The 23,167-nt window shown below is 52.9% G+C and overlaps 9 protein-coding genes across 9 annotated transcripts; 6 read left to right on the top strand and 3 right to left on the bottom strand.

Annotated features, from left to right (window-relative positions):
* Positions 1 to 972: 972 nt before the first annotated feature.
* Positions 973 to 3,453, top strand: BBA_05078 (increased rDNA silencing protein 4; the record flags this gene model as incomplete). The annotated part of the gene is made up of 1 exon (XM_008600175.1): positions 973 to 3,453. One exon carries the CDS (start codon positions 973 to 975, stop codon positions 3,451 to 3,453), a length of 2,481 nt encoding a protein of 826 aa, XP_008598397.1.
* An 827-nt stretch (positions 3,454 to 4,280) lies between these two features.
* On the top strand, positions 4,281 to 5,933 carry BBA_05077 (uncharacterized protein; the record flags this gene model as incomplete). Its single annotated transcript, XM_008600174.1, has 1 exon — positions 4,281 to 5,933. One exon carries the CDS (start codon positions 4,281 to 4,283, stop codon positions 5,931 to 5,933), a length of 1,653 nt encoding a protein of 550 aa, XP_008598396.1.
* A 173-nt stretch (positions 5,934 to 6,106) lies between these two features.
* BBA_05076 (phosphoglycerate mutase) lies at positions 6,107 to 7,086 on the bottom strand (the record flags this gene model as incomplete). Its single annotated transcript, XM_008600173.1, has 2 exons — positions 6,107 to 6,703; positions 6,781 to 7,086. 2 exons carry the CDS (start codon positions 7,084 to 7,086, stop codon positions 6,107 to 6,109), a joined length of 903 nt encoding a protein of 300 aa, XP_008598395.1.
* A 1,138-nt stretch (positions 7,087 to 8,224) lies between these two features.
* BBA_05075 (urease accessory protein-like protein) lies at positions 8,225 to 9,157 on the top strand (the record flags this gene model as incomplete). The annotated part of the gene is made up of 2 exons (XM_008600172.1): positions 8,225 to 8,397; positions 8,518 to 9,157. The coding sequence occupies 2 exons, from the start codon at positions 8,225 to 8,227 to the stop codon at positions 9,155 to 9,157; spliced, it is 813 nt and encodes a 270-aa protein (XP_008598394.1).
* Positions 9,158 to 9,454: 297 nt separating this feature from the next.
* BBA_05074 (AARP2CN domain-containing protein) lies at positions 9,455 to 11,971 on the bottom strand (the record flags this gene model as incomplete). The annotated part of the gene is made up of 2 exons (XM_008600171.1): positions 9,455 to 11,796; positions 11,866 to 11,971. 2 exons carry the CDS (start codon positions 11,969 to 11,971, stop codon positions 9,455 to 9,457), a joined length of 2,448 nt encoding a protein of 815 aa, XP_008598393.1.
* Positions 11,972 to 12,560: 589 nt separating this feature from the next.
* BBA_05073 (BING4CT domain-containing protein) lies at positions 12,561 to 14,281 on the top strand (the record flags this gene model as incomplete). Its single annotated transcript, XM_008600170.1, has 2 exons — positions 12,561 to 13,250; positions 13,310 to 14,281. The coding sequence occupies 2 exons, from the start codon at positions 12,561 to 12,563 to the stop codon at positions 14,279 to 14,281; spliced, it is 1,662 nt and encodes a 553-aa protein (XP_008598392.1).
* A 281-nt stretch (positions 14,282 to 14,562) lies between these two features.
* On the bottom strand, positions 14,563 to 15,331 carry BBA_05072 (peptidyl-tRNA hydrolase PTH2; the record flags this gene model as incomplete). Its single annotated transcript, XM_008600169.1, has 2 exons — positions 14,563 to 14,882; positions 14,992 to 15,331. The coding sequence occupies 2 exons, from the start codon at positions 15,329 to 15,331 to the stop codon at positions 14,563 to 14,565; spliced, it is 660 nt and encodes a 219-aa protein (XP_008598391.1).
* Positions 15,332 to 16,331: 1,000 nt separating this feature from the next.
* Positions 16,332 to 17,898, top strand: BBA_05071 (phosphotransferase enzyme family protein; the record flags this gene model as incomplete). The annotated part of the gene is made up of 3 exons (XM_008600168.1): positions 16,332 to 16,760; positions 16,819 to 17,215; positions 17,267 to 17,898. 3 exons carry the CDS (start codon positions 16,332 to 16,334, stop codon positions 17,896 to 17,898), a joined length of 1,458 nt encoding a protein of 485 aa, XP_008598390.1.
* Positions 17,899 to 21,110: 3,212 nt separating this feature from the next.
* BBA_05070 (uncharacterized protein) lies at positions 21,111 to 21,915 on the top strand (the record flags this gene model as incomplete). Its single annotated transcript, XM_008600167.1, has 2 exons — positions 21,111 to 21,668; positions 21,733 to 21,915. The coding sequence occupies 2 exons, from the start codon at positions 21,111 to 21,113 to the stop codon at positions 21,913 to 21,915; spliced, it is 741 nt and encodes a 246-aa protein (XP_008598389.1).
* Between the last annotated feature and the right edge of the window lie 1,252 nt (positions 21,916 to 23,167).

Here is a 23,167-nt window from a genome sequence, read left to right as displayed (position 1 = left end):
ATATCTGAGAGACTTTTTTTCTTCTTTTATTGGGAATAGCAACGGCGTTGGAATTATTTGCTTTCTTGTTCTTGTTCTTTTTTTTTTCTCAATGTTCTTCGAGAGGTATATATACAGTACAATATATAGCGTTGTTGACTTGCTCTGTATGCATCGGACCCTGTGCGAGGATGACGTACACCCGTGCAACCGTGTCCCGTATTGACGCGCATTAGAATTTATCCACGTTCATTTATAATTTGTGGATGGTTCGTATTTGTTCTTGAATGTGCCGCCCTTTTTTCCAACGGTGAAATTACTGGTCTAGGTCCCCTGCAGTTATTGACTAGCCCACTGCCCCCTGTGGCGGGTCGAGTATGTCTTGGATTGTGGTGCATCGGCCGCTGTGGCGCAGTTTGACAACCAGCCCTGTCTTGTAGAGAAACGGAACTGACCAGCCAGCCAATATCACGAGGAAATATCATAATTCGAAAGGCAAGTATTAATCAATTGTATTCCATTGCTGAATAGCATTTTGGCAGCTGGTAAATACCCATTGGTAATTAGCCCCCTAAATGAACTGTCGAGTCCATCTTTGGAGTGCAGCCGCTGTTCCTCCCCCCAAATAAGCCCCAACCGTTTCGACTGCCGCCCGCCGAGGCTGCCTGTCCACCAACCTCCTTACGTCGACTCCTTCACCTCACTTCCAACACGCCTCACCTCTCCCTCTTTTGCCTTCCCTCTTCTTTTCTTTTTCATTTCGCAGATTTTCTCATTCATTCGTTCTTTCCATTCCGTGTTTTTTCCATTTCTATCCAAGCCATTGCTCTTGAGCCCGCCCCATCCGCCTCCTTCCATCTAATCGTCTCGCCATAACGAAACAACCACAAACGCTAGCATCGAAACGCCCGCGCATCGTCCTCGACCGATTCGCAAACCCTCCCGCCCTGCCAACCCCTTGGCTCTAATGTCACCTCGAGCTGCCACCTGGTGATGAATCCTGCGGCTGGCTCCCGCACCGCAGGGTCGCCAGACGACGCCGCCACTGTCGCTTTACAGGGCGCCTCGCTGGCCTTTCAGAAACGACCACCCGCGCCGCAACCCGCCAGCTCCCAGCATTCCCCCCTCTCCGCCGGCCTGCGCTCCTCGAGCAAGCACACAAACACAACGCCGGACAGCAGCCGTAGCCGTAGCCCGCCCCTGCAGAACCAGCAGCACAGCCTCGAGCACTACCGCGAGAATGGCGCTCTCCTCGCCGCGACGTCATCGGTGGAGAGGGCCAAGAGCCCCGGCGCTGCCGCGGGCCAGCAACGATTCCCGCATCTCCGTCCGCATCCGGACCAGCACGTCGTTGCTGCGGATGCCTCGCCGCCGGGGCTAGAATCCGACGACACGCCCCTCGCTGCGGGTCTTGTGGCGGCGCGCCTGCGACAGCTGGACGTGGCACCGACGACGACTATCGCGAATCACACACACGCGGCTGCCGCGAGAGCTCCGTCCACTTCGCCGTCGTCGCATCTGTCCCTGGGGCTCTCGCCGCAGTATCCGGCTGGCGTAGTTAAGCTGGGTGCTAAAAGTCCGAGCCTCATTGCGGCGACATTGGCGGCGAGTCGCGGCGGCAGTCCAACGCCGACGACGTTGCGGAAACCCAGGCAGATGCAGAGCGTGAATGCGCTGCAAGAGGTTGATACGGTTGATTCGCAGCCGATTCCTACAACAGACTCACTTATTTCCTTGTTTGAAGCGGATAACTCGGGCGGTAAGCATGCTTCGACGCCACGGCAAAAACCGGCATCTTTGTCTCCTGCCAGGAAAAGCACAAAACCAGCGTCCTCGCCAGTACAGCCTGTGGTTCGAAAGAGCGCACGTCCGACATCACTGCCCATCAAGCAGACCACCGCCGCGGCCATACCTACCACATCCAAGCCGACTTCCAAGCAACGAAGTGCCAGAGCCCAGTCGTCTGATGACCCCCCGACACCTCCGCAGCCGGGCAGGAAGTCTGCTGCAGCCGCACCTCGACGACCGCCAACACCGCCAGTAGTCACGGATACTACGACAGTTTCAGCTTCAACAACACCTGCATCTACATCGAAAAGAATCGTGCAAGTGGCAGCAAGCAAACCTCGCGTGACACCGCCTAAAGCTAGAGAGACTCTCGAGGTCGATGGCGCGTCTTCCGCCACAACACCTCCCAAAGTCATTTCTCGATCCAAATCAACAACTGCGATGAACAAGTTGGACGCCATCGGAGAAGTAGCTACTCCGCGAAAGCATTCACGGAGGCCGCCTCCATTGGCATTGTCAAAAGAACTCAAAGATGAGGGTACTCCTGGCCCATCACAACCCGACAATGGCACACCAGCGACACCAAGGCAAAAGTCTCCTACGCCTCACGTCATTAGCAGATCAACACCAGAAGTGCTGTCGCCCAAACCTACTCGCATCACCAGGTCCGCTTCCCTCCGATCTGGCACGCTACCACCTGCCATTGTCCTCGGTCCGGCATCTGATGTACAGTCACCACCATCAGCGGATCCCAAGAAACGCAAAGTCGCTGAGAAACGACCGCCCACCCCACCAAAGCCACGAAACAGCCATAGGCTGGCGCCTGTTAGGCCTACTAGCGGTCGGCCACGCGGCAACTCGGACACACCTCTCTCAAAAGCAACTTCTCCAAACAGCATGTGGGGTTTGCCCATTGTATCAAGCAATACTTCAACCATACCCAAGGCTAGTAAATCACAACCGTCACCGCCAAACAGGCGCGACTCAATGATCAGCGCACCGCCATCGCCTACACACGAACCTCCGGGGAGACAACCCTTACAGTCGTCTGCCAAGCCGATGCCACTCAATTCCATGACCAATGCCATCATGGCGAGCTCATTGGCGTCGTCCCGCTTGACGCCTCACAACACGGGCTCTTCGCTACCGCCGCCACCACTGCCAAAGCGCCAAAAGTCACCTCATCTGCTTCATACCCTACGTCAACCCCACAGTGAGCCCGAGGAGGGTCACGACAGGCAACGGAAGAGCCATCGGCATAGATTGCACGGCAACAAGCACACACATCATGAAGGGTCGCGTAGACGTTGGAGGGACCAAGTTAGCGAGAAGGAGCGGAAGAGATATGAGGCGCTGTGGGCCTCGAACCGTGGCATGCTGCTCACACACGAAAGCCCTTCTGCTAGCGTTGGCAGTGGTCTCGGCACGGAGCTGTCCGAGTGCGTGGCCAATGTTGTCGTGCGTGACATTTGGAAGCGCTCCCGTCTACCGACCGAGGAGCTGGCAGAGGTGTGGGAGCTGGTTGACCGTGAGCATAGAGGCTACCTCACGCGGCAAGAGTTTGTGGTGGGCATGTTTCTCATAGATCAGCGGCTCAGGGGACGAAAACTGCCTCCCAAGGTATCGGACAGTATATGGGGAAGCGTAAATGGCGTGACGGTGTGGAAGCCGCGGCCAAAGCATTGAGCGTTGGGGGCGAGACGAGCACTTGGGCAGGACAGAAATTGCAAATATAGATGCGAGAGACCCTCAAGATGATTGGCAGCAGACTTGATACCCTGTATATACATCCATACCAATAATGTCCTTGGCAATTGAAGCATTGTTAAACCACCTAGCGTGTATTTTTTGTCCCCACACTCAATCTGGCGATCAAGTGGACTCGCGTGCTGTTGCAACTTGTAAGTGAGGTCATCTGGGGGCACGCAGATAAGCACGGGGCTAGAGTTGCGGACTTTTGGGCAGATTTCCCCCGAAAACCGGGCACACTTGTAGTTATTTAGTTTTCTAGTTCACATACTAATCTATTTTCGATAGTTTCCCCCTCCTTGAATGCAACGACAAAGCGGCCTTTTCCTTGCCGAAAACCGTAAGCACAGCGAAGCAGGCAATGTGGAGCACAAGTTGTAAGCTCGGGGTTCCAGCCAACCAACCTACGTACGGGCTACTAATAATAACCAAGGGGCCCTTTCAAAAAAAAAAAAAAAAGAGTCGGCCCTCGTCGATTGCGCCACCCAACGGGAATCTAACCTAGGACAAGGATCGTCGCTCGGTAGCGAGGCAAGGAAAGATTACAAGGTGAAATCTGGAGCGGGGTTGTCTACGCAAGTTGCCAAGTGGCGAAAAAACTCACGTCGAGGCCGTTTGCGTGTGGGAAAAAGACAACAGGGCAGAGAGATTACGAAATCTTGCATGTTACATGCAGAAAAGGCAAAGAGAAAGAACACAGTGAAGAAGAAGGCAACAACAACAGCAACCACAACAACCACAACAACAAGACAAATGCGGCAACCATGTACATGATACGCCCGCGACCGGTGCGATCGCATCAACACTCGCAGCTCCTCCAGACGGAGCAATTTTTCCAAAACGGATCGCTGGCATGGCGGTACGACCAAGACGACGATGATGAGCACGAGCACGAGTACGACTCGGACTCGGACTCGGCGCCGGCCTACATGGACGTGGGCCACTTTCGCTGGTTCTGGCCGTGGGGCGTCCGGCGCAGCTCAACCTTTGACACGATGCCCTCTGGTTCGCAGCGGCTTCCCCTCGCCGCCCTCCTGGCCCCGTCATCCATTACGCCCCAGCCCTCGAGCCTGCTGCTGACGCGGCTGCCCGCCGAGCTACGGCTGCACATTTGGCGGCTCGTGCTGCAGACGCGGTGCAGCGCGGTGTGGACGTACGATGCGCGGTCGCCGGCATGGCGGCCGGACCGGCGGGGCGCGCCGTACATTGACGCGGCGCTGCTGCGGACCTGCAAAGCCGTGTACGCGGAGACTTGGGACCTGCCGATGCGGCTGACGCGCGCGGTGCTGGCGGACGGGAGCCCTGCGGACAAACCCGGCGAGTGGGCCGGGGTGGTGCTCGCGCCGGGGGTGCTGGTGCCGCACGCGTGGCAGGTGCTGCTGCTGAGGGAGGCCGAGGTGACGATGCAGCATTTTAGGCTCGAGGCCGGGTTTTTGGAGGCGTGGGTGACGGCGCTGGGCAAGTTGAAGGCGGCGGCGGCGACGTGCGTGGCGGATCTGGTGAGGGAGAGGAGGGAAGCAGGAGAAGGAGAAGGAGAAGGAGAAGGAGAAGGAGGGGGGGTGGTGAATGAAGAGGTGGTGAGGGTGCTGGGGGAGAGGCAGCCGCTGGAGGAGATTGTGGTGAGGATGAATAGGATGGATTGGTGGACGTGGACGAGTACGCCGCCGAAGCCGTGGCCGGAGAGCCTACCCGGGGAGTGTGTGGCGGATGTGAGAGGCGTGGGGAGGCGAAAGAGCAGGGCAACGAGGCGTACAAGGGGAGAAGAGGAATGGGAGGAGCAGAGAGGGAGATGGATAAGAAAGGATGAGAATGAGGATGGGGATGGAGGTGATGCGTCGTCGGGGCAGCAGACGGATGAGGAGACTATAGAGCAGGATATACAAAGCCATAATGGAGGCATTGTGCTGGAGGACACGACAGTTACGAGTGAGATGAGCTACGGCCACGTCGACGACGAAGAAGACGACGACGATGACGATCTCGGCGGCTACTTTTCCGACCACACCGCCAGCAGCACCGCCTCCTCCGCCGTCTACGTCTTTGACGCCGCCACGCTGCCCTCATCCCTGCACCTCACGCCCCTCGCCACCGGCCTCTGGGACCGCAACCCCTCGTACGGCGTGCTCTCGCCGCACCTGCGCATCACGCTGATGCTGGAGACGTTTGGCCCCAAGAGCCTGCAGCTGGACGCGGCGCTGGCCGAAGCGCAGACGTGGCGGCTGCCGATGCCGCCAGACCACCACCAGGAGGGCCGGGTGCTGGCGTGGGATGGGAGGCCGGTGCGCGAGTATCACTGGCTGAGGGATGTGGGCGGCGAAGAGGCGGAAGGAGCGGCGTTTTTGAGGATGCCGGAGCTGAGGGCCACGGCAGAGGGCGTGGTGGTGAAGATGATGACGCTGGTGCCGAGGAGTGCGTAAACGCGTACCTAGGGACGGGAAAGGGGAAAGGAATGGTTGTTATACCCATATTGAAATCAATTCGCTGAGCGGAGAGCTGCTTCGTAAGAGATGCCATCTATCTATCTCACACCATTATGTGTGTGTGCGATGCATGCTCTTCCTCCCAATCACCACCATCATCACCGCTTCCTTTACTCCTCTCTCTTCTTCTTCTCTCCCCGGACCAGCACCGCCACCGTCGTCGCCGGCTGCACCTTGAACGGCACCATACCCAACCCGCCCATCAGCGCCCTCATCGTCAGCGAGTGAAACGTCCACGCCACCACCTCGCCCGCCCCGTCCCCCTCATCAAACACATCCTCCAGGACCCTCATCACCCGCTCCCGGTTCTCCGTCTCCGTCTCGGCGCGCTGCTCCGCCCGCATCGTCATCGTCAGCAGATCCTCTTCGGAAAAGCTGTCTTCAATCTCGCATGCGGGCCAGCGCGCGGCGATCCATGCGCGCGGGCGCCGCATGTTGGCCGTGTGCGTGGTCCATCTCTCGCGCAGGCCTTCTTTGATGATTGTTGGGCGGTGGGATATGCCCCCGCCGCCGGGGGCACTCATCAGAGGCTGCAGGTAACGCTCCGCGGTCTGCAGACAACGCGTCAGAGGGCTCGCGTAGTGAGACTGCGGGACGGGGAGACCTGCGGTGGAGAGCCACTGCGCGGCGAGTGCGTCGGCCTGTGCGATGCCAACGTCGGTGAGGAGGGCGTCAAAGCACTGCGCCTCGGCGTCGTCGCCGTGATTCTTACACGTCACAGTATCAGTGAAAAGCTACTACACGGGGGGACCAGGGGGGGTTGAAAGTAACACTTGGCACGTACCTCGTCACATGTCTCGCCCGCGGCGGCCTTGTCCTTCATGGCATTGTGGAAGCCCTGGGCGTGCCGAGTCAGAAACATGATCTTGTACGAGACATTGTCCGGTGCCTCGCGGTTGAGCGCCTGGACATGATTGACGAAGCGCGCCCACGGCGGCTTGTCCGAGTTTGCCGCAGCATCGGACGGATAAGCGCGCAAAGTGAGCGCGAAGAGCGGACGGGTGGTGAGCCTGCTCTCGGGTAGCTGGGCGGCGAGCGGGACGCAATCGTCAAAGTAGCCCTCGGGAGCGCTGAATGTCCATTTACCCATCTTTTTTTTTGTTTCCTAAACAAGTTTTTGAGGAGAAAGAAAGAGGCAGAGGTGTGTGTAGAAGACAAGTTTCTGAGCAGTGCGTGCTTGGATGAGAGAAGCTTTATAAGTAATAGCGATAATTGCAGCTACTTAGAGAGGTGCCCGTGTTACACGAGCGCTTTCACAGCCAACGTGAATAGCGCAGGTAAGCAAAGGGGCATAATCGGATCTATTTTCATGTCAAGTTCAAGATGATGCCTGTGTTATTATGATCGTGTGCGTTGATGCGTCTGGGATGCACATCAGGGTCTCAACATGGCCAAAGAAATCGTCAGGATACATTGTGATGTCTCGGCAACTCAAGTTCAGTTGTCAACAGTCTTTTTGATGATTAGAGTTGTAAAGGACTGCGCCAAACTTTTTCTCAAAGGACTGCGCCAGCTCTCCTATTCAAGGGTCTGCGCCTTGATGGAGCCTGTCTGGCTTCACTCAGACTTTTCAAGTCAACTTGGCTAATTCTGCGTGACAGCCTCTGTTCATTCCTGCAGGTTGCTCTTACCATGCAACGTATACAACATGCCCCAAGTGATCGCACTCTATTCTATTTACTATAGTTAACAGCGAGAATGACTAGCGTAGACGGCATTTCGGAGCATTTGTTCAACTCCCACCGTTAGACTTTAGCAGGTGATGAAAATGGTGGTGTAGATGCTTGAATTTGCTTGCTAGTAGTGGCTTGATTCTGGACTACCTACTGGATAAGCGTGGGCAACTGCACTACAGTACTTCCACTGCCGCGCTGATTACATACCGAAGCTAAGTACCTGTTTTTCTTACCTTGCCTACCTTAGGTAGTTGCCTACCTACCTAGGTAGGCAAGGGGGTGACAAAAAAGCTGGCCAGCCGCGTGGTAGGCTACTCAATTGGACCACACATCCCTGCTAGTGACCGCTGTGGTCCTTCCTGACAGGCTATAATCAACCGCTGTAATCCGTAGCCCACCAACCCACCTACCCCAGAGTGCCCAGATAGCAACCGATAGATAAACTTCCAAGCTACCAACCACACCAACCCCTCCCCCTCCAAATCGTTCCTGCAGCTTTTTTCCCGAGTCCCTTCAGCTTGAGAAGATAAAAGAGTACCCAAGGCAAAGGCAATGTCACACGCACACGACGGTGTTTCCCACTCGCATGATGGCGGCTTCAACGCCCAGGAGCACGGCCACTCGCACGAGATTCTCGACGGGCCGGGCAGCTACGTCGGACGCGAGATGCCCATTGTCGAGGGTCGCGAGTGGGCTGATCGAGCCTTTACCGTTGGCATTGGCGGGTGAGTGTTTTGCCCGTTGCCCTTCCCCCCCCCCCCCCCCCCCGTTCCTTGAAGGTAAAAAAGAAGAGACAAGGTCAAGTCAAACTGTAAAGCAAAACGCACGACTAACCAACAAAACAGCCCCGTCGGCTCCGGCAAGACGGCGCTCATGCTTGCCCTCTGCCTCGCTCTCCGCCAAGAGTACTGCCTCGCCGCCGTCACAAACGACATCTTTACGCGCGAGGACGCCGAATTCCTGACGCGCCACGCCGCGCTGCCCCCCGCCCGCATCCGCGCCATTGAGACGGGCGGCTGCCCCCACGCCGCCGTCCGCGAGGACATCTCCGCCAACCTCGCCGCCCTCGAGGACCTGCACCGCGAGTTCTCCACGGACCTGCTCCTCATCGAGTCGGGCGGCGACAATCTCGCGGCAAACTACAGCCGTGAGCTCGCCGACTTTATCATTTACGTCATTGACGTCAGCGGCGGCGACAAGGTTCCCCGCAAAGGCGGCCCCGGCATCACGCAGAGCGACCTGCTCGTCGTCAACAAGACGGACCTGGCCGAGGCTGTCGGCGCAGACTTGGCCGTCATGGAGCGGGACGCGCGAAAGATGCGCGAGGGCGGACCCACGGTGTTTGCGCAGGTCAAAAAGGATGTGGGCGTGCAGCACATTGTCAATCTGGTGCTGAGTGCCTGGAAGGCCAGCGGCGCCGAGGAGGAGCGCAAGAGCAAGGGCGGACCCCGGCCAACGCCTGGTCTTGAGGAGCTGAACAAGTAAACGATGGAGCGGTATTTAAAAGATTATGTCATAAGGGTAAAACCAAATTGCTGGAGCTACAAATCAACGATGGAACTGATTCTGAAGAGAATGTCACAAGGGCGAAATTGATTTGCTGTGGCTACAAACCGCACATGGACCCGAAATAATTTGACGTTTTTATTTCTGCTAACCTAAGAATCCTGTTTTCCCAACACGTGAAGCGTAGTCCGTTGTCATGATATATAAGCGTGAATCTCATTCATCTGTGTGCTATTCCCCGTTTTGTGCAAGTCATGATTCGTATATACCTTTTTCTCACGCCATGGTCAAGTCGCCATCAGCCTCGACGGCACCCGCCACATCGCCGCCAGCCTCCAGCAGAGGCCCGCGGACCGGCCTAGCATTGCGCGGCCACACCCTCTTGTACAAACTGACGCCGATGGAGTCCTGCGGGTTGATGCGCCCGTCAAACGTGGCCTTGAAGTAGCCGTGCGTGCCGAGCGGCTCCTTGATGTATCCGCTGCGGCCGCGCCTCGTCCACAACGGCATGGCCTTGAACCACTCAACGTCCTCGCGGTTGAAGAACATGTAGCGGATGGTGACAATCTTCTTGTTGATGTGGTACGGGTGGCCGGTGAGGATGATGCGCTTGGCGACGACGCGGCTCGTCGACGGCGGCAGCGCGGTGCCGGTGCCGACGAGCGTCAGGCCGGGGCTGCTCGGACCGTCGCCCTCATCAGAAGCGGCGTCAGGCGCAGTGCGCTTGAAGAAGAGGACGGGGACCGCGCCCCATGTGACGGGGCCCAGGAACGTGGCGACGGCGGTGCCGCCGGGGTGCAGGAAGCGCGCGTACTTGTGCACGTCGTTGGGCGTGGTGCCCGCCTGTGAGAATAGCGGGTTGATGACCATGCGGCGCGGCCCGCACTGGACAATGAGCTCCTCCTTGGACTTGACCGAGTGGCCGTAGTCGGAGCTCAGGTTGAAGAGGTAGTTGACAGCCGTCTTCTTGTTCTCGTGGCGGAACAGCGAAAACAGCGTGACAATGGACGAGGGCGTAAAAGACTGCGCCAGAGCGGGGGACATGCCCTTGATAAAGACTTGCACGCGTGTGCCGGGCTCGACGCCGCCGACGAGGGCCTCGCGGACGGCGCGCGACTTGGATGAGCCGTAGTCGGGAATCTGCAGCAGGCGGCGCCAGTCCTCAGGCTCGTGGGCGCGGTCCTCGTCCTCCTGCCAGGCGCTGGTGCGCAGGCTCTTGAGACCGCGGTAGCGGGCCAGTCGCTCGCGGGCAAGCACGTGCGGGTGCAACTCAACCTCGTCAGGGAACTCCTTGTCATCTTCGACCTCGTTGCGCTTCTGGGAGCGGTAATGGGCCAGCTGCTCGGCGTCGGCCGCCTCGTCCAGCTCCTCCATCATCTCGGACTGGGGATACTCGGAGGGGCCGGCTTCGGTGGGCTCGGGCTGAGCGTAGCCTTCGATGCCGTCTTCCGGCGCGGCTTCGTACTCGGCAGCGTGGGCATCTTCCATCTCCATATCTTCCATGTCTGACTCGGAGTCGGACACGTCCTCCAGGTACCAGGCCGACTGGTACTTGGACGTTCCCTTAGGCACCTTTCTCTTTGCTTGCTCTTCCCTCTCCTCCTCACCATCGGAAAAGTAGTGGTGGTCGTCGAGCAGGACACCCTTCTTGGGAGCACCGGAAAGATCCTCAGGCTCCTCCTCGGCGTCCATAGCGACGTCCTCGGGAGCCAGCTCATTTAAGTCGTCCCGATCGTCGCTGGGTTCCTCCAACACCTGGCTAGCCTCTTCTTCAGCAGATTGTGTAGCGTTGGCCTTGCCGTGTTTGGCGAGTGGCGCAGCCACAATCTTTTCAATTTGAAAAGTACCCCAGTCCCCGACTTGCACCAGCCTGTCAGCTTTGAGACCACGGCCACGAACAACGCCTGTTATGACAGTAGCGTCAGAGTCTGCATTGGCAAACTGGATATCATCAGCAAGCATCCAGCTCCGCTCATCCCTCCACCGCACACCCTTGGGCGTTGTGTTGCATAGTGAGCGCATTAAATTGGCGCATTCTTGTCTATTTTCGAGGCTGAAGACCTTTTCCTGCTCGGGGTGGAAATGCGTGATGAACGACTTGAGAGAACTGACAACGCCTGGGCGCTGCTTGGCAGGTTCGATTTTGTCGAGACCCTGAACGACGGTGAACAGGGTAGAGAGACCCTGACTCTCGACTGCACGCAATATAAGCTCGCCGAGGGGGTCGACCTCGACTGAGGCAGAGAGCACAACGACGACAAAGTCGGCAACACGGGTGGCATCGAGACACTGGGTAAGGTCGCGCTGTAGGGGAATATACTGAAGCTTCTGTTTGAAGCGATCGACGGGGACTCGAAAGCTGCCGGGCTGTACATCGGCGGTGATGTCTAAGCTGCCGTTGAGTTGCTGGATAGCAGCGGCGGCGTCGCCATCGGGGCAGAGAGGGAGAACAGCAACGATTCTGGGGGCCCCCTCACGGCTGTTGAAGACCGAAGAACTCTTGAGGTGCTCCTTGTGTTTGGTGAGGCGGGCCTGCTTGGCCTGGTTGCGTCGGTCGAACTTGGACATGACTTGCTGGTGGGGGGTCTTGCGCGATCCTTTTTCGTTGGGAACTCGGCCTGTAGCAGAAAAAGAAAAATTAGAACTCGGCCAGGTTAAATATTTAAAAAAGCAAGTATCTGTTGTACCCTTGGCACGGTCTCGCAGCTCGTGCTTGGAAGCGGCCTTTGACTTGAAGGGCTTATGAGAAACCTTGGTGGTTGGCCTATGCGAATGGGCCACAGCGGTAGGCATTTTGCCCTCACCGGCTTTGAAGCGGAATGGAAGAGTGGCCAGATTGAACACTATGCACTTTAGGTCGTGGGCAATACAAGAGAGTTTTCTGTTGACTAAAGGAAGGTAGACGGCGCAAGACTTGCAGATGCGGTATTGAGAGGGCAGCGGGGTGGATGGTTATCTAGAAATTTTTGTGTGGCCAGCGCCGATAAGTTTTTAGCGGTGGATGCCCGATGAGACACCGTGATGGCGAGGGCCACGGGAGCTTGCGAGGAAGAACCTGGTTGACCCAAAAAATCGCATGTCTGAGAAGGAAAACTTGATTCAGTTGAAGAATTCGTTAATAATTAATTTTGCCATAAAATCAGGTGAATTGTACCTTTGCCGTTGCTGGCATCACGGATGGATGGGCAGTCTCTTTTGAGCAAGTGGGGATAGAACGGCTTATCGATACTAAACTTTTTTTTCGTCGACCTCGAAATCGCTTCTGGCGTAACGAGGCCGGTCCACTCCATGGCTTGCTAGGAAATTTTGTACCAAACTACCGACCAAACTCACCGGTGTTTCTCGTTCAAAACATTTTAAAATTCCTCGAGCACCCGCGACAATGCCAACAGACGGTTTGTCCGCGGCCAGTGCTGCCGTGCGCGACAATGGCGCCGTCAGGGTAACTACAGAGTCCAGGACCGACCTCATCCCCCGGCACGAAAAAGAGAGAATGAGGCGCTTGCGCGAGGCCAAAAAGGCCTATGGCCGCGGCAAGCACATCGACACCAACAATATCCGCGACAAGAAGCTGCGAGGAAACATGAAGCTGCTCGAAGGAAAATACCTAGAGGCGACCGTCAAGGCCAAGGATGCCGAGATTCTGCTCGAAAACACTTCGGGCTTCCTCGAGGCTGAAGGCGACATGGAAAAGACGTACAAGGTCCGCCAAGAAGATATCCTGCCGGAAGTTGCAATGGAAACGGCCACGAAGCGTTTCGAGCTCAAACTGGATGCGCTGGGTCCCTACGTATTTGACTACACGAGGAATGGTAGAGAATTGCTCCTTGGTGGACGAAAGGGTCACATTGCGAGCATGGACTGGCGCGAAGGAAAGCTCGGCTGCGAGATTCAGCTTCGCGAAACCGTGCGAGATGTCAAGTGGCTGCACAACGATCAATTCTTTGCAGCTGCGCAAAAGAAATTCGTTTACATATACGACCGCGACGGAGTCGAACTGCACTGCCTGCGCAAGCATATCGAGCCAACACATATGGAATTTCTGCCCTACCATTTCCTTTTGGCCACTATTGTAAGGAAAAATGCGGCATGGCCCCAAAGATAAGTACGTATAGCTGACTCAGTGAATAGGGAAACGGCGGCGTTATGCGATACCAAGACACATCTACCGGCCAACTTGTAGCGGAAATTCCGACCAAACTCGGACAGCCCGTCTCGCTAGGCCAAAACCGTTACAATGCGATCATGCACGTCGGACATCAAAATGGTGCAGTCACATTATGGTCGCCCAACTCACAAGAGCCGCTGGTCAAGCTGCTCGCCCACCGGGGTCCAGTGCGCTCGCTGGCCATTGATAGAGTCGGCCGTTACATGGTATCAACAGGACAGGATCAAAGAATGGCAGTGTGGGACATACGAATGTTCAAAGAGGTCAACAGCTACTTCACCAGACAACCAGCCTCGTCGGTAGCAATCTCCGACAGCGGCCTGACCGCCGTGGGCTGGGGCACCAAGACGACGATATGGAAGGGCTTGTTTGACAGCAACGCCGCCGTGCAACAAAAAGTACAAAGCCCGTACATGGCCTGGGTCGGCGAGGGCCGACGCGTCGAGCGCGTCCAGTGGTGCCCGTACGAGGACGTGCTCGGCCTCGGCCACGACCAGGGCTTCTCGTCCATCATCGTGCCCGGCGCCGGCGAGGCCAACTTTGACGCCCTCGAGACCAACCCGTTCGAGACCAAGAAGCAGCGCCAAGAGTCCGAGGTCAAGGGCCTGCTCAACAAGCTGGCGCCCGAGATGATTGCCCTCGACCCCAACTTTGTCGGGAAGCTCGACCTGCGCTCCGACGCCCAGCGCAAGGCCGACAGAGACCTCGACAAGCCCGATGTCGACGTGGCCGAGGAGATTCGCAACCGGGCCCGCGGCAAGAATGGCGCGCTCAAGAAATACCTGCGCAAGCAGAGGAAGAAGAACATCATCGACGAGAAGAGGATGCGCGTCGACGAGTTGTGGAACGAGCAGCAAAAGCAAAAGGACAAGAAGCGACAGGAGGTGGAACAGGATCTCGGCCCGGCGCTGGCTCGCTTCGCCCGCAAGGAATGATACCAGTGGCAGTAGACGGATTTCACCTCCGACATGTATATATAATACCCACGAAAATGTACAGCGTCACCATGTTTTCCAGCATTGTATAAGAATCTGAGAAAAGTGACTTGAAACTCTCTATGCCCATGTTTTCATGCTCCGTACCGAGTCCAGCGTTGTTACATCCCAAAAAAGTTCGTGCAATATGCGCCATAAAATTCCCAGTCTCGAAAAAAAAAAAACTTTTTCCCTTTTTGCCTCGCGATTAAACGTCCGCATATGTCGCTCGTACATGCCCTCTACAGGAGCTTGAGGTGGCCGGTCACCTCGTCGATGAGGCTTCTGGGCGCAGGGCCGACGCCCAGGACCGTCATGCTGCCCGCCTCAATCTGGGTGCGGCCAGCATCCTTGACGACCTCGGCGGTGAGCCCCATGCCTCGAGCCTTGCGACACATCTGCAGCATCTCGTCCTGGCTCTTGACCTGCACGGCAATCTTGGCCTGGCCGTACTTTTCCCAGCGGGCCAGCATCTTGCGCTCGGTCGAGTCGGCGTCGGGGTTGCCGGCGAGGGCCTTGTAGCAGGCGAGGGTGGCGTGAGAGCACTGCGCGGCGATTTTGCCTGCAGCAGCAGCAAATGTCGTCCCCCAAGTTAGCTAGCTATTACACCTGCACGCGCCTGAGCCGTAAGAGATCGGGTAAAGGGCCGGGACGGGAGAGAAGAACGTTACCCTTTGTCATGCCCAGGTCGGTGCGGACGACGAGGACGAGCTTGCACTCCTCGTTGGTGAGCTTGAGCTTGGGGGCCGCCGCCGCTGCGCCAAAGCGCAGACCCTGCTTGACGTCGGCGTCCTCGGCGTTGCTCCAGTTGGGCGCGTGGTCCAGCAGCGAGTCGTCCTCGTCAACGTCGCTCTCCTCGCTCTCGACGGGGTCGTCGCGGTTGGCGCGGCGCTCGGCCTGCAGCGCGGGCGAGAAGAGGTACCCGCGGGTGGCGTACAGCCCAAAGATGTAGCCCGTCACAAACGTCGTCAGCGCCGTCGTGATTGCAACGGTGGTGTTGTCCAGAGCCATTGTCGAGAGCTTGGGCGCGCGCGCGTCGGGGAGGGCAGCGAGGGAAAGTTGGCAGCGATTGCTGGGCTTAGGGTCTCTCGACGCGACTCCCACGTGCGGTCAAGTGTTGTCTTATGAGCGTATCAAGCTCTGTGGTAGTAAAAGGGTAAAGGTAAAGAAGCTTCGTGGTGGTGTTTCGTGCGATTAGCCTAGAGGCGCGTTTAGAGCTTACTATATCAATAGCCTAATCCTAATCCATAGTTAGTCTATGTCATAGGTAGTGAGTCACATTAAATACTTTAGAGTAGTATAAGTAATATCTTTAGTATAAGGAATTATTAAGAGTTTTACTCTTAAAACTAATTACTTAGAATTACTCAGATTTATTAGTAAAGATCTAAACTACCTAGTTATAAGAGTATCTCCTCTTTTAGTATTTATTTTTTAGATAAAAAATACCTTAAATTATCTATAATCTTAGTAATTAATCTTTATAAGTTATAACTAGCTTATTATATTTTAATAATTTAGTTATATAACCATCTATTTTGATTAAGTATTTTACAAATACTTATTTCGTTATAGCTTTAGGTTATTTACTTGATTATCTTATATTTATTTTATTTATAATATAATACTCTTTTTTATTAGTTTTGTTTTTAAAACTATAGTTTTTATTTTATCTTATCTTTAATATTTATAAGTCTTTTCCTTTTTTTATATCTTTATATTTTAATATATTTAATTATATATCTAAAACCTTATTTAATAAAAACTTAATAATATTTATTCTTATTATTATTTAAAAAAAGAATTAAGGTTATTATGATATTATATTTTATTTATTACTTAGAAAAGCTTTCTTATAAAATACGAAAAGGTATTTCTTAATATAAAAATATATTTATTATAATTCTTCTTATAATAGCTAGCAACCTACGAGCGCCAGCAGGCAGGTGCTCAGGAGGTCAAAGTTCATCCTGCTACACATACCTCCTACCTCTGCGCGAACTCAGCTGAAATGCCATCCGACGCTGTCGCTGAAGCGTCCGACGCCCTAGCCAATGCCATTGACAAAGAGGAAAATGTGTTATTTTCGATGCGCTACCCGGAGCTCCAAAAGCAATTTTACGCGTCGATCCTTGAGCAAACCGTCGAGCTGGAGGATATGATTTGCAGATTGCTTCAGGTTCAAACGTGCAAGATTCATAGACAACCCAGAGCATGGAGGCATGGCAGTTTCAACGTTGCCATTATTGTGTGGCTACCATCTGGCAAAACTGCTTATTTACGGCTTCCATTTCCACACCGCATCGGAGAACGCCCGTTTCCAGGCAACCTGGAGGAAAAGATTCGTACAGAAACCGCCACCTATATCTGGCTACAGGAGCACTGCCCGAATGTACCGATTCCTACACTGTATGCTTTTGGACTGCCAGATGGCTCAATAGTATGTCTACTATCAACTATCGCCATAGTGGCTCTCCCCAGCTAACTCTTCCCTTTAGCATACACGTCCTCAAAATACTACTTGGTGGCGCAGAGCTTGGACAGGTCTACGCCGTATCTTCGCATGTCTTCTCGGCTACCCCGCCCCGATACGATATTCGCGCCATGCAACTCGTCATAGCCTTGCTTCTGGGTTTCTCCTCATGAGTGAGGCGGAAGGGGAAAGTCTCGCCTTGTCTTGGCCTAAATACTGTCATGATAAGAGCCGTAGAGAGAATCTGTTCCGCGGATTAGTACGTGTCAGTTTGTCCATGAACTCGATACCCCAACCTCGACTCGGATCATTTTCATTCCAGGACGGCAATAGCAACAGCATTAGTCTCTGCAATAGACCGCTAAATCTATATATGCATATGCTAGAGAATGAGGAGATCTTTTCAGGAATACCTCGTGGGCGTACGTACGCTGAAGTGGACTCATACATATCAGACCTGCTCTCCTTACAAGATTTCAAGCTAAGGAAACAGCCAAACGCGATCTTTGACGAGGAGGATGGCCAACGCCAATTAGCAGCGAGTGCTGGGATGCGAGCCATTATGCATCACTTCATTAACCCCGATACCCGTCAAGGGCCATTCTACGTCACGCTAAACGACTTGAGTCAAAATAACATATATGTCGATGAGCAATGGAATGTCCGATGTATTATTGATCTCGAATGGACCCATACTTTACCTGCCGAGATGCAGGCCCCTCCATACTGGCTCACATCTAAGTCTGTCGATGGGTTTGACGATCGCGACGACCTCGAAGAATACGAAGAAGTTCTGAATGAATACATTTCCATCTACAGCGAGGAGGAGATCCAACGGAACGGCTCAAACAAGCAGGCGGCAATACAGCTCAAATCATGGGAAAATGGCAGCTTCTGGTACTTCAAGGCCGCAACGATACCCAAGGGCGCTTACAACATATTCAACTGCAACATCCAGCCTATTTTCAACAAAAATCATCCCAATCAGTCCATTTTTGATAAAGTGTTCTTCTTCTACTGGGGACAGCAAGCATCGAGCTTTATAGAGAAGAAAGTGAATGAGAGGAACGACTACATAAAGGATCTCAAGGAGGCCTTTGCTTAAGATGAGCTATGTTTTAATAGAGAAGGAACTCTCTGTATTAACAATATCAGTCTTGTCAATATTTCCTTTGGGCATGACCAGCGTCGGGCGCTACCATCGTTCGAGTCGAAACTGTTTTACCTGCATTGGGGCTCCTAAGTCCTCGACGCAATCGACCGAAACCTCAAAGCGACTTCGGTTGATGCTTGCTGTGACACTTGGTGCCTTATTACCCAGAATAATCAGCACGCTCATACCTGGAAACATGGTTCAGTATGGTTATTTGGGGAGTGTAACAGGCAAGCCGCTTGCGCGGATGACTCTTATTGGAATGAGCCCGGGTGCATGTGCTACCAAGTAGACAGACGGGCTACGTCAAGGAGACACACGAACTGTAGTAGGGCAGAGAGGATGCTGCGGTATAAGAGTGGAATTGTAAACTAACTAGGTGATTCCAACGAATCTCCAAAGCTGAATAAGAAAAGAAAAAAGAACAAAAAAAGGAGAGCGAGAGAGTCTTGAGCTCCCGAGCTTGCCACTGCTAATCTCGCTTTGTTGGCCGGTCCCGCCATTGGCAGCTTGTCGGTGGAGGCGAGCGCAGCCGAGCCATTCCCAGGCCTAGGCCGCTACAGCGCGCGGGTCAATTTATTTGATAGTTTATTTAATATGATTTAATTTAAGGGTAGTGCTGAGTCACCAGCCTAACGTTACCTACCTTAATGCCACTAAGTACCCCTACCTGTTGCCTGTCGCTGTTGAATATCCCAACCCTCCGGATGAGTTTATTAGGACCGCATCACGTATGCAAGACGCGAAATAATTGCAAATAAGGGGTGCCGTCTGGGTCCATTACACAGGCTACAGCTGGAAGTACGGTCTCCAATACATTCGATCTAGTGATAAGAAAGAAGTGTATTACTGCCACGAGTGTGTGGTAGGAAAGTACAAGTAAGAATTATTTGTTATCAATGGCACCTCTAGAGTCAGGAATCATCGTGAGCAGAAGCATCACATTGAATCCCACACTGACATGAGGAGAAAAAGCTGCGCATAGAAGTCTGACAAGAGTGATGATCAGGACAGTCATCTTAACACTCATTTACACACACTCATTCTTCTACGGTGGGCAATAGGATACACTGGGACAAAACTCCCATGGGGGCGTAATGTACTTCACTTACCTCAGGCACTCAGACCCACCCACTATGCGCCCAGACGCGATGAATCACGTGGTTCTCCCACTTAGTGGGTGGGTCTCAGTGCCTGCGGTAATTGTAGATCCGTATCCCTTCGGCTTTGGAAAAGGAGCAAGCTGGTATTTTGCAGGGGCTCTGTCCAATCACGTAGCGGCAAATTTCAAGGTATTTCTACTTAGTGCGTATCCCCAGCGATCGTGAAAGTCCTGTGGAGTACGCCTGTACCGGGGAAGACTCTCTTGCTAGGGAGATAGCCTAAATTATGCCGTGATAGGTGACTCGTGGTGACTGGTGATATGACCCAGTTTTTTTCATATTTCTTTATAAAAATACATAACTTTAACTACCCTGCTTAACCCCCTAGTTAGCCACGATCTAACCCTAGTTAACGAAGTACCTTTTCTGACAGGGGCATAAAAAAGCGTCTTATATAGCTAAAAAGAGCTCTTTTACGAGTCACCTATACTCCTCACAAATCTGGTGATTTAGGACTTAAGGTGCTGTACGGCTGCTGTACTGGCTGTACAGACAGGGGATAGACTGGTACTTTGTGCTGTGGCCCGCTATTCCCCACCGTGGCCAGCCCTGTGGGTTCTCTTCGATGTATCCCGAGTCACTAGTCACCTGTCACCAAAAAACTCAAGATCACGGCATAAGTAGTTGGTCTAAATCTAGTACCTTTCCGTCTCTCACCCTTGTGGATCCCGTGACCTGCTTGCTCCTTTTCCACAGCCAAAGGGATAATCTCTGATCAAGGTCGCGCGGCAGTGGATGAGCCCCAAGAGTCAAGGCTCTTTCACTGCCTTCCGTCGGAAACGTAACTCTTAATACTCGGCCCCCTCAGACGGAACCAAAAGAGTGGGCGCGTGGCACGAGTCCACGACTAGCTGCCAAGTGTCATCTTGTCAAACTCGCTGAAACGTGCGCTCGAATGTTCGTTCATGCGAATGACGAGATGGAACGACACCTGGTCTTCACTTTCACCGCGCCCCCAGAGGTGCGCGATTAGGCATTTGGAGTTGGATACTTAGAACAACCTCGTCTAAATATTATGCAAAGACCAACAACAAGTAAAGTAAAGTAGGCTGTTAGGCAGGTCAGTTTAAAAAATAATTCGATAGTACTATAATAGTATAACTAACTACCGTTATTGCCAGTATCTATCTTACTCAGATATATTGGCGAACCTAAACGCTGCCCCCTGAGCCGGTCTACTTCGGCCTTAGGCAGCTTACTAAATTCTTCACTCTATGCCGACTAGGATATGCCGACTGGGGTCAATACGAGCTCTAAATAGACTCTAACTAGCTAGACAACGTTTGTTGCGTGAATAAATAACAGTAGAGTACGAGTCCCGAGTAAACATATGACTCGACTATAAGATTTAGCATAAATAGCAGAGGGATTTAACTCCTTACCATAGCCGAAATGTAAAAAGGAAGCTTATTCTAGCGCAAAGGGTACACACCTGAATTGTACTGTAATCTTGAGTTTTTTAGTGAGGATACATCGAAGAGGAACCTATAAGGCTGGCCACAATAGGCCACAGCGGGCTATAGTATAAAGTACTAAACTTTATTAACTAGGGTTAGATTATAGCTGACTAGGGGGTTAACTAGGGTAGTAAAAGTTATGTACTTTTGTGACAAATTATGCAAAAAAACCCACTCGAGTCAACTACTCACCACAAGTCACTGTGGTAAGAAAAACTTAAGATCACGGTATAAATACGAACTGCTAGTCTTTATGTCAAGCGATATAAACTAGGGTGTGCATTACTGTACGGAACAACCGTGATTAAATGGCGTGATAATATTAGTATAAATTCCATCGTAAATAATAGTACCTAGAGCTTCTATCACTACTAGGCAAAGAAAATATAAAAGCTGCCCGATTCTTGTCGTCGTCTACATCTCTAGAGACTTTTGCATCATCCTCTTTAGTCGGTCAATTGCCTTGCCCTCGGCCAGAAATTCAGTCATCTTTTTTTTTCCTATTTTTCAATTTTGATTGTCCAAGCCTTTTCATCATTTCGACATGAAGGGTTTCGCATTCACCGTTGCTGCCGTGCTCTCGGGCCAGGCACTCGCTATCCCATCCCATCTTCAGGATAAGCGTGCTGAAGCTGACAATGGTGCAAAGCTTCCGGATGAAACAGATGTCTATGGAGCCTGGGTTAGTGGTTGCGGTTCCATGTCAACCGCTTACTGCACCAACTATGTGTGGCCTGAATGTATCCACCTGTTTAGCGATGCCAGCAGCAAGGCACAACGCCAGCAACTCTCTCAAGCCGACCTCGACAAGTTTGAAAAGGACGTCAAGGCTTGCATCAAGCTGAGAGATCCTGCGACCAACGAAGGGTTATGCTACGATCTCAAGCTTTCCAAAGAATCCTGTCAAAAGTATCGTCAAGAATGTCGAAAGAAGAACGAGCATAAACTCAACCCCGAGCAAGGATACACAGAGGACTCTTTAATCGCGGCAATCGCCAAGTGTATCAGAGAGAAACCCCAGGACCTGAGCCAAGAGCAACCAACCACAACGGCTGGCACACAGGAACCTACAAAGTCGCTGGAGCAGCAACCGCAAAAGACTGTAAGTAAATAGATAATCCCCTGGTTCCCTTTACACATGGAATGGAGGACTAACCTCGATAAAGTCGTCCCTATTACCGTTTATTAGAGAAGATAATCTCTCTGATATCTGCCTTCCTGGGCAATTCGAGAAGTGTATGGGAACAAAGAAGTATTGCGAGCTTAAAGTATGGAATAAAGAAGAGGAACCCAAGAAGTATGCAAGCACGGAAGAATGTCGTGCAGACCGCGAGCCTCAGGAATCCTAAGCTAGAGGACTTCAACCATGCCCAGGATGACAAGAACAGCAAGAGGAATCGTGAATGCAAAAAGGTTTACCGGCACTGGAAGGGGCTGGAACATACTTGGGCAAGGTTGTACGTACAACGCGTTGTACAACGCTCTGTGTAGTATAGATCAAAATGTGTTGTATGATAACTACACGTTGTTGGCTGTTGTAATGTAGCTAACCCCGCGACACAAATTTCGGTTATTACTTTTTATAGACGTCTCGGCATCTGTCTTTCTAAACTGGTCATATGGTTTTGTGGAAATTAGACAAGGCATTACACAGTTATACAGTCAACTTTCTTCTATCGCCCTAGTGTATTAGGGCTCCGGGTCACGGCTTCTTCGCATGCTTCGTGAACTTGATGTCTATCAGGTGTTGAGGAGGGCAGCAAGAAGCCTTCAGGAAAAGATATGACGGGCCAGAAATACTTCAATAATAATACTTGGCAGTACAGTGTATAATCGTGTACGTCGACTGTGCCTATCGACGAGAATAACACCTCTTACACTCCCACCTCAGGACTGAAAGGATTTAGCTTGTACAGGCTGGATACGAAACGGCATTCACAACATCTATTTTCTTCTTGACTTGTCTCTCTTGTTGCGGCAAGTCGCTCCTGAGTGAGCGCAAATCGCCACAAAAGGCATACGTAGTAAATTGTCCCGCGGCCCCCGGAGACCCCATCGCGACCTCACGGGATTGCCGTACACGACGCTATAGATTATTCATCCGAGTGTGACTATCAGGTACAACAAGAAGACCAGCACTCCTGTCACCAGATTATTGCGAGACCCTGGATCATTACCGACTTTATCGCATGCTTCTTGCATTGATTGGATACCTTCTGTCTCTCCTCGAATATTTTTCTTATTAGAGTGAAAAAAAAAAAAAACACAATTAAGACACAGACAAAGTACAACTGTAGATGCTCTCCTCGTCCCGATAGGGTCGTGTTCTGTGCTCAACAACAATCGTCAGCACTTATTCGAATGTGACGGAGCCAACGCAGTCAAGGCATGCACTTTGCCCTCAGCAGCAGCCTCTGCCGAAAACACTTCTTACGGGAGAAGTGACTGCCAGCTATCCATTGCGACGCACGAGCGAAAACTGAGTCATGCCCACCAAGGTACCAGTGACCGTACCACGAGATGTCCACACTTGTCTATCGTATTCAGCTTTGCCATCTCGGCCAGTCGTCTGCTTTGTGGCGGACTGGCGCGTTATGCAAA

The sequence above is a fragment of the Beauveria bassiana genome, assembly GCF_000280675.1.
Source record: "Beauveria bassiana ARSEF 2860 unplaced genomic scaffold BBA_S00012, whole genome shotgun sequence".
Lineage (NCBI taxonomy): Eukaryota > Fungi > Ascomycota > Sordariomycetes > Hypocreales > Cordycipitaceae > Beauveria > Beauveria bassiana.
The sequence above is the reverse complement of the archived record's forward strand: the minus strand, read 5'-3'. Positions and strand labels throughout refer to the sequence as shown.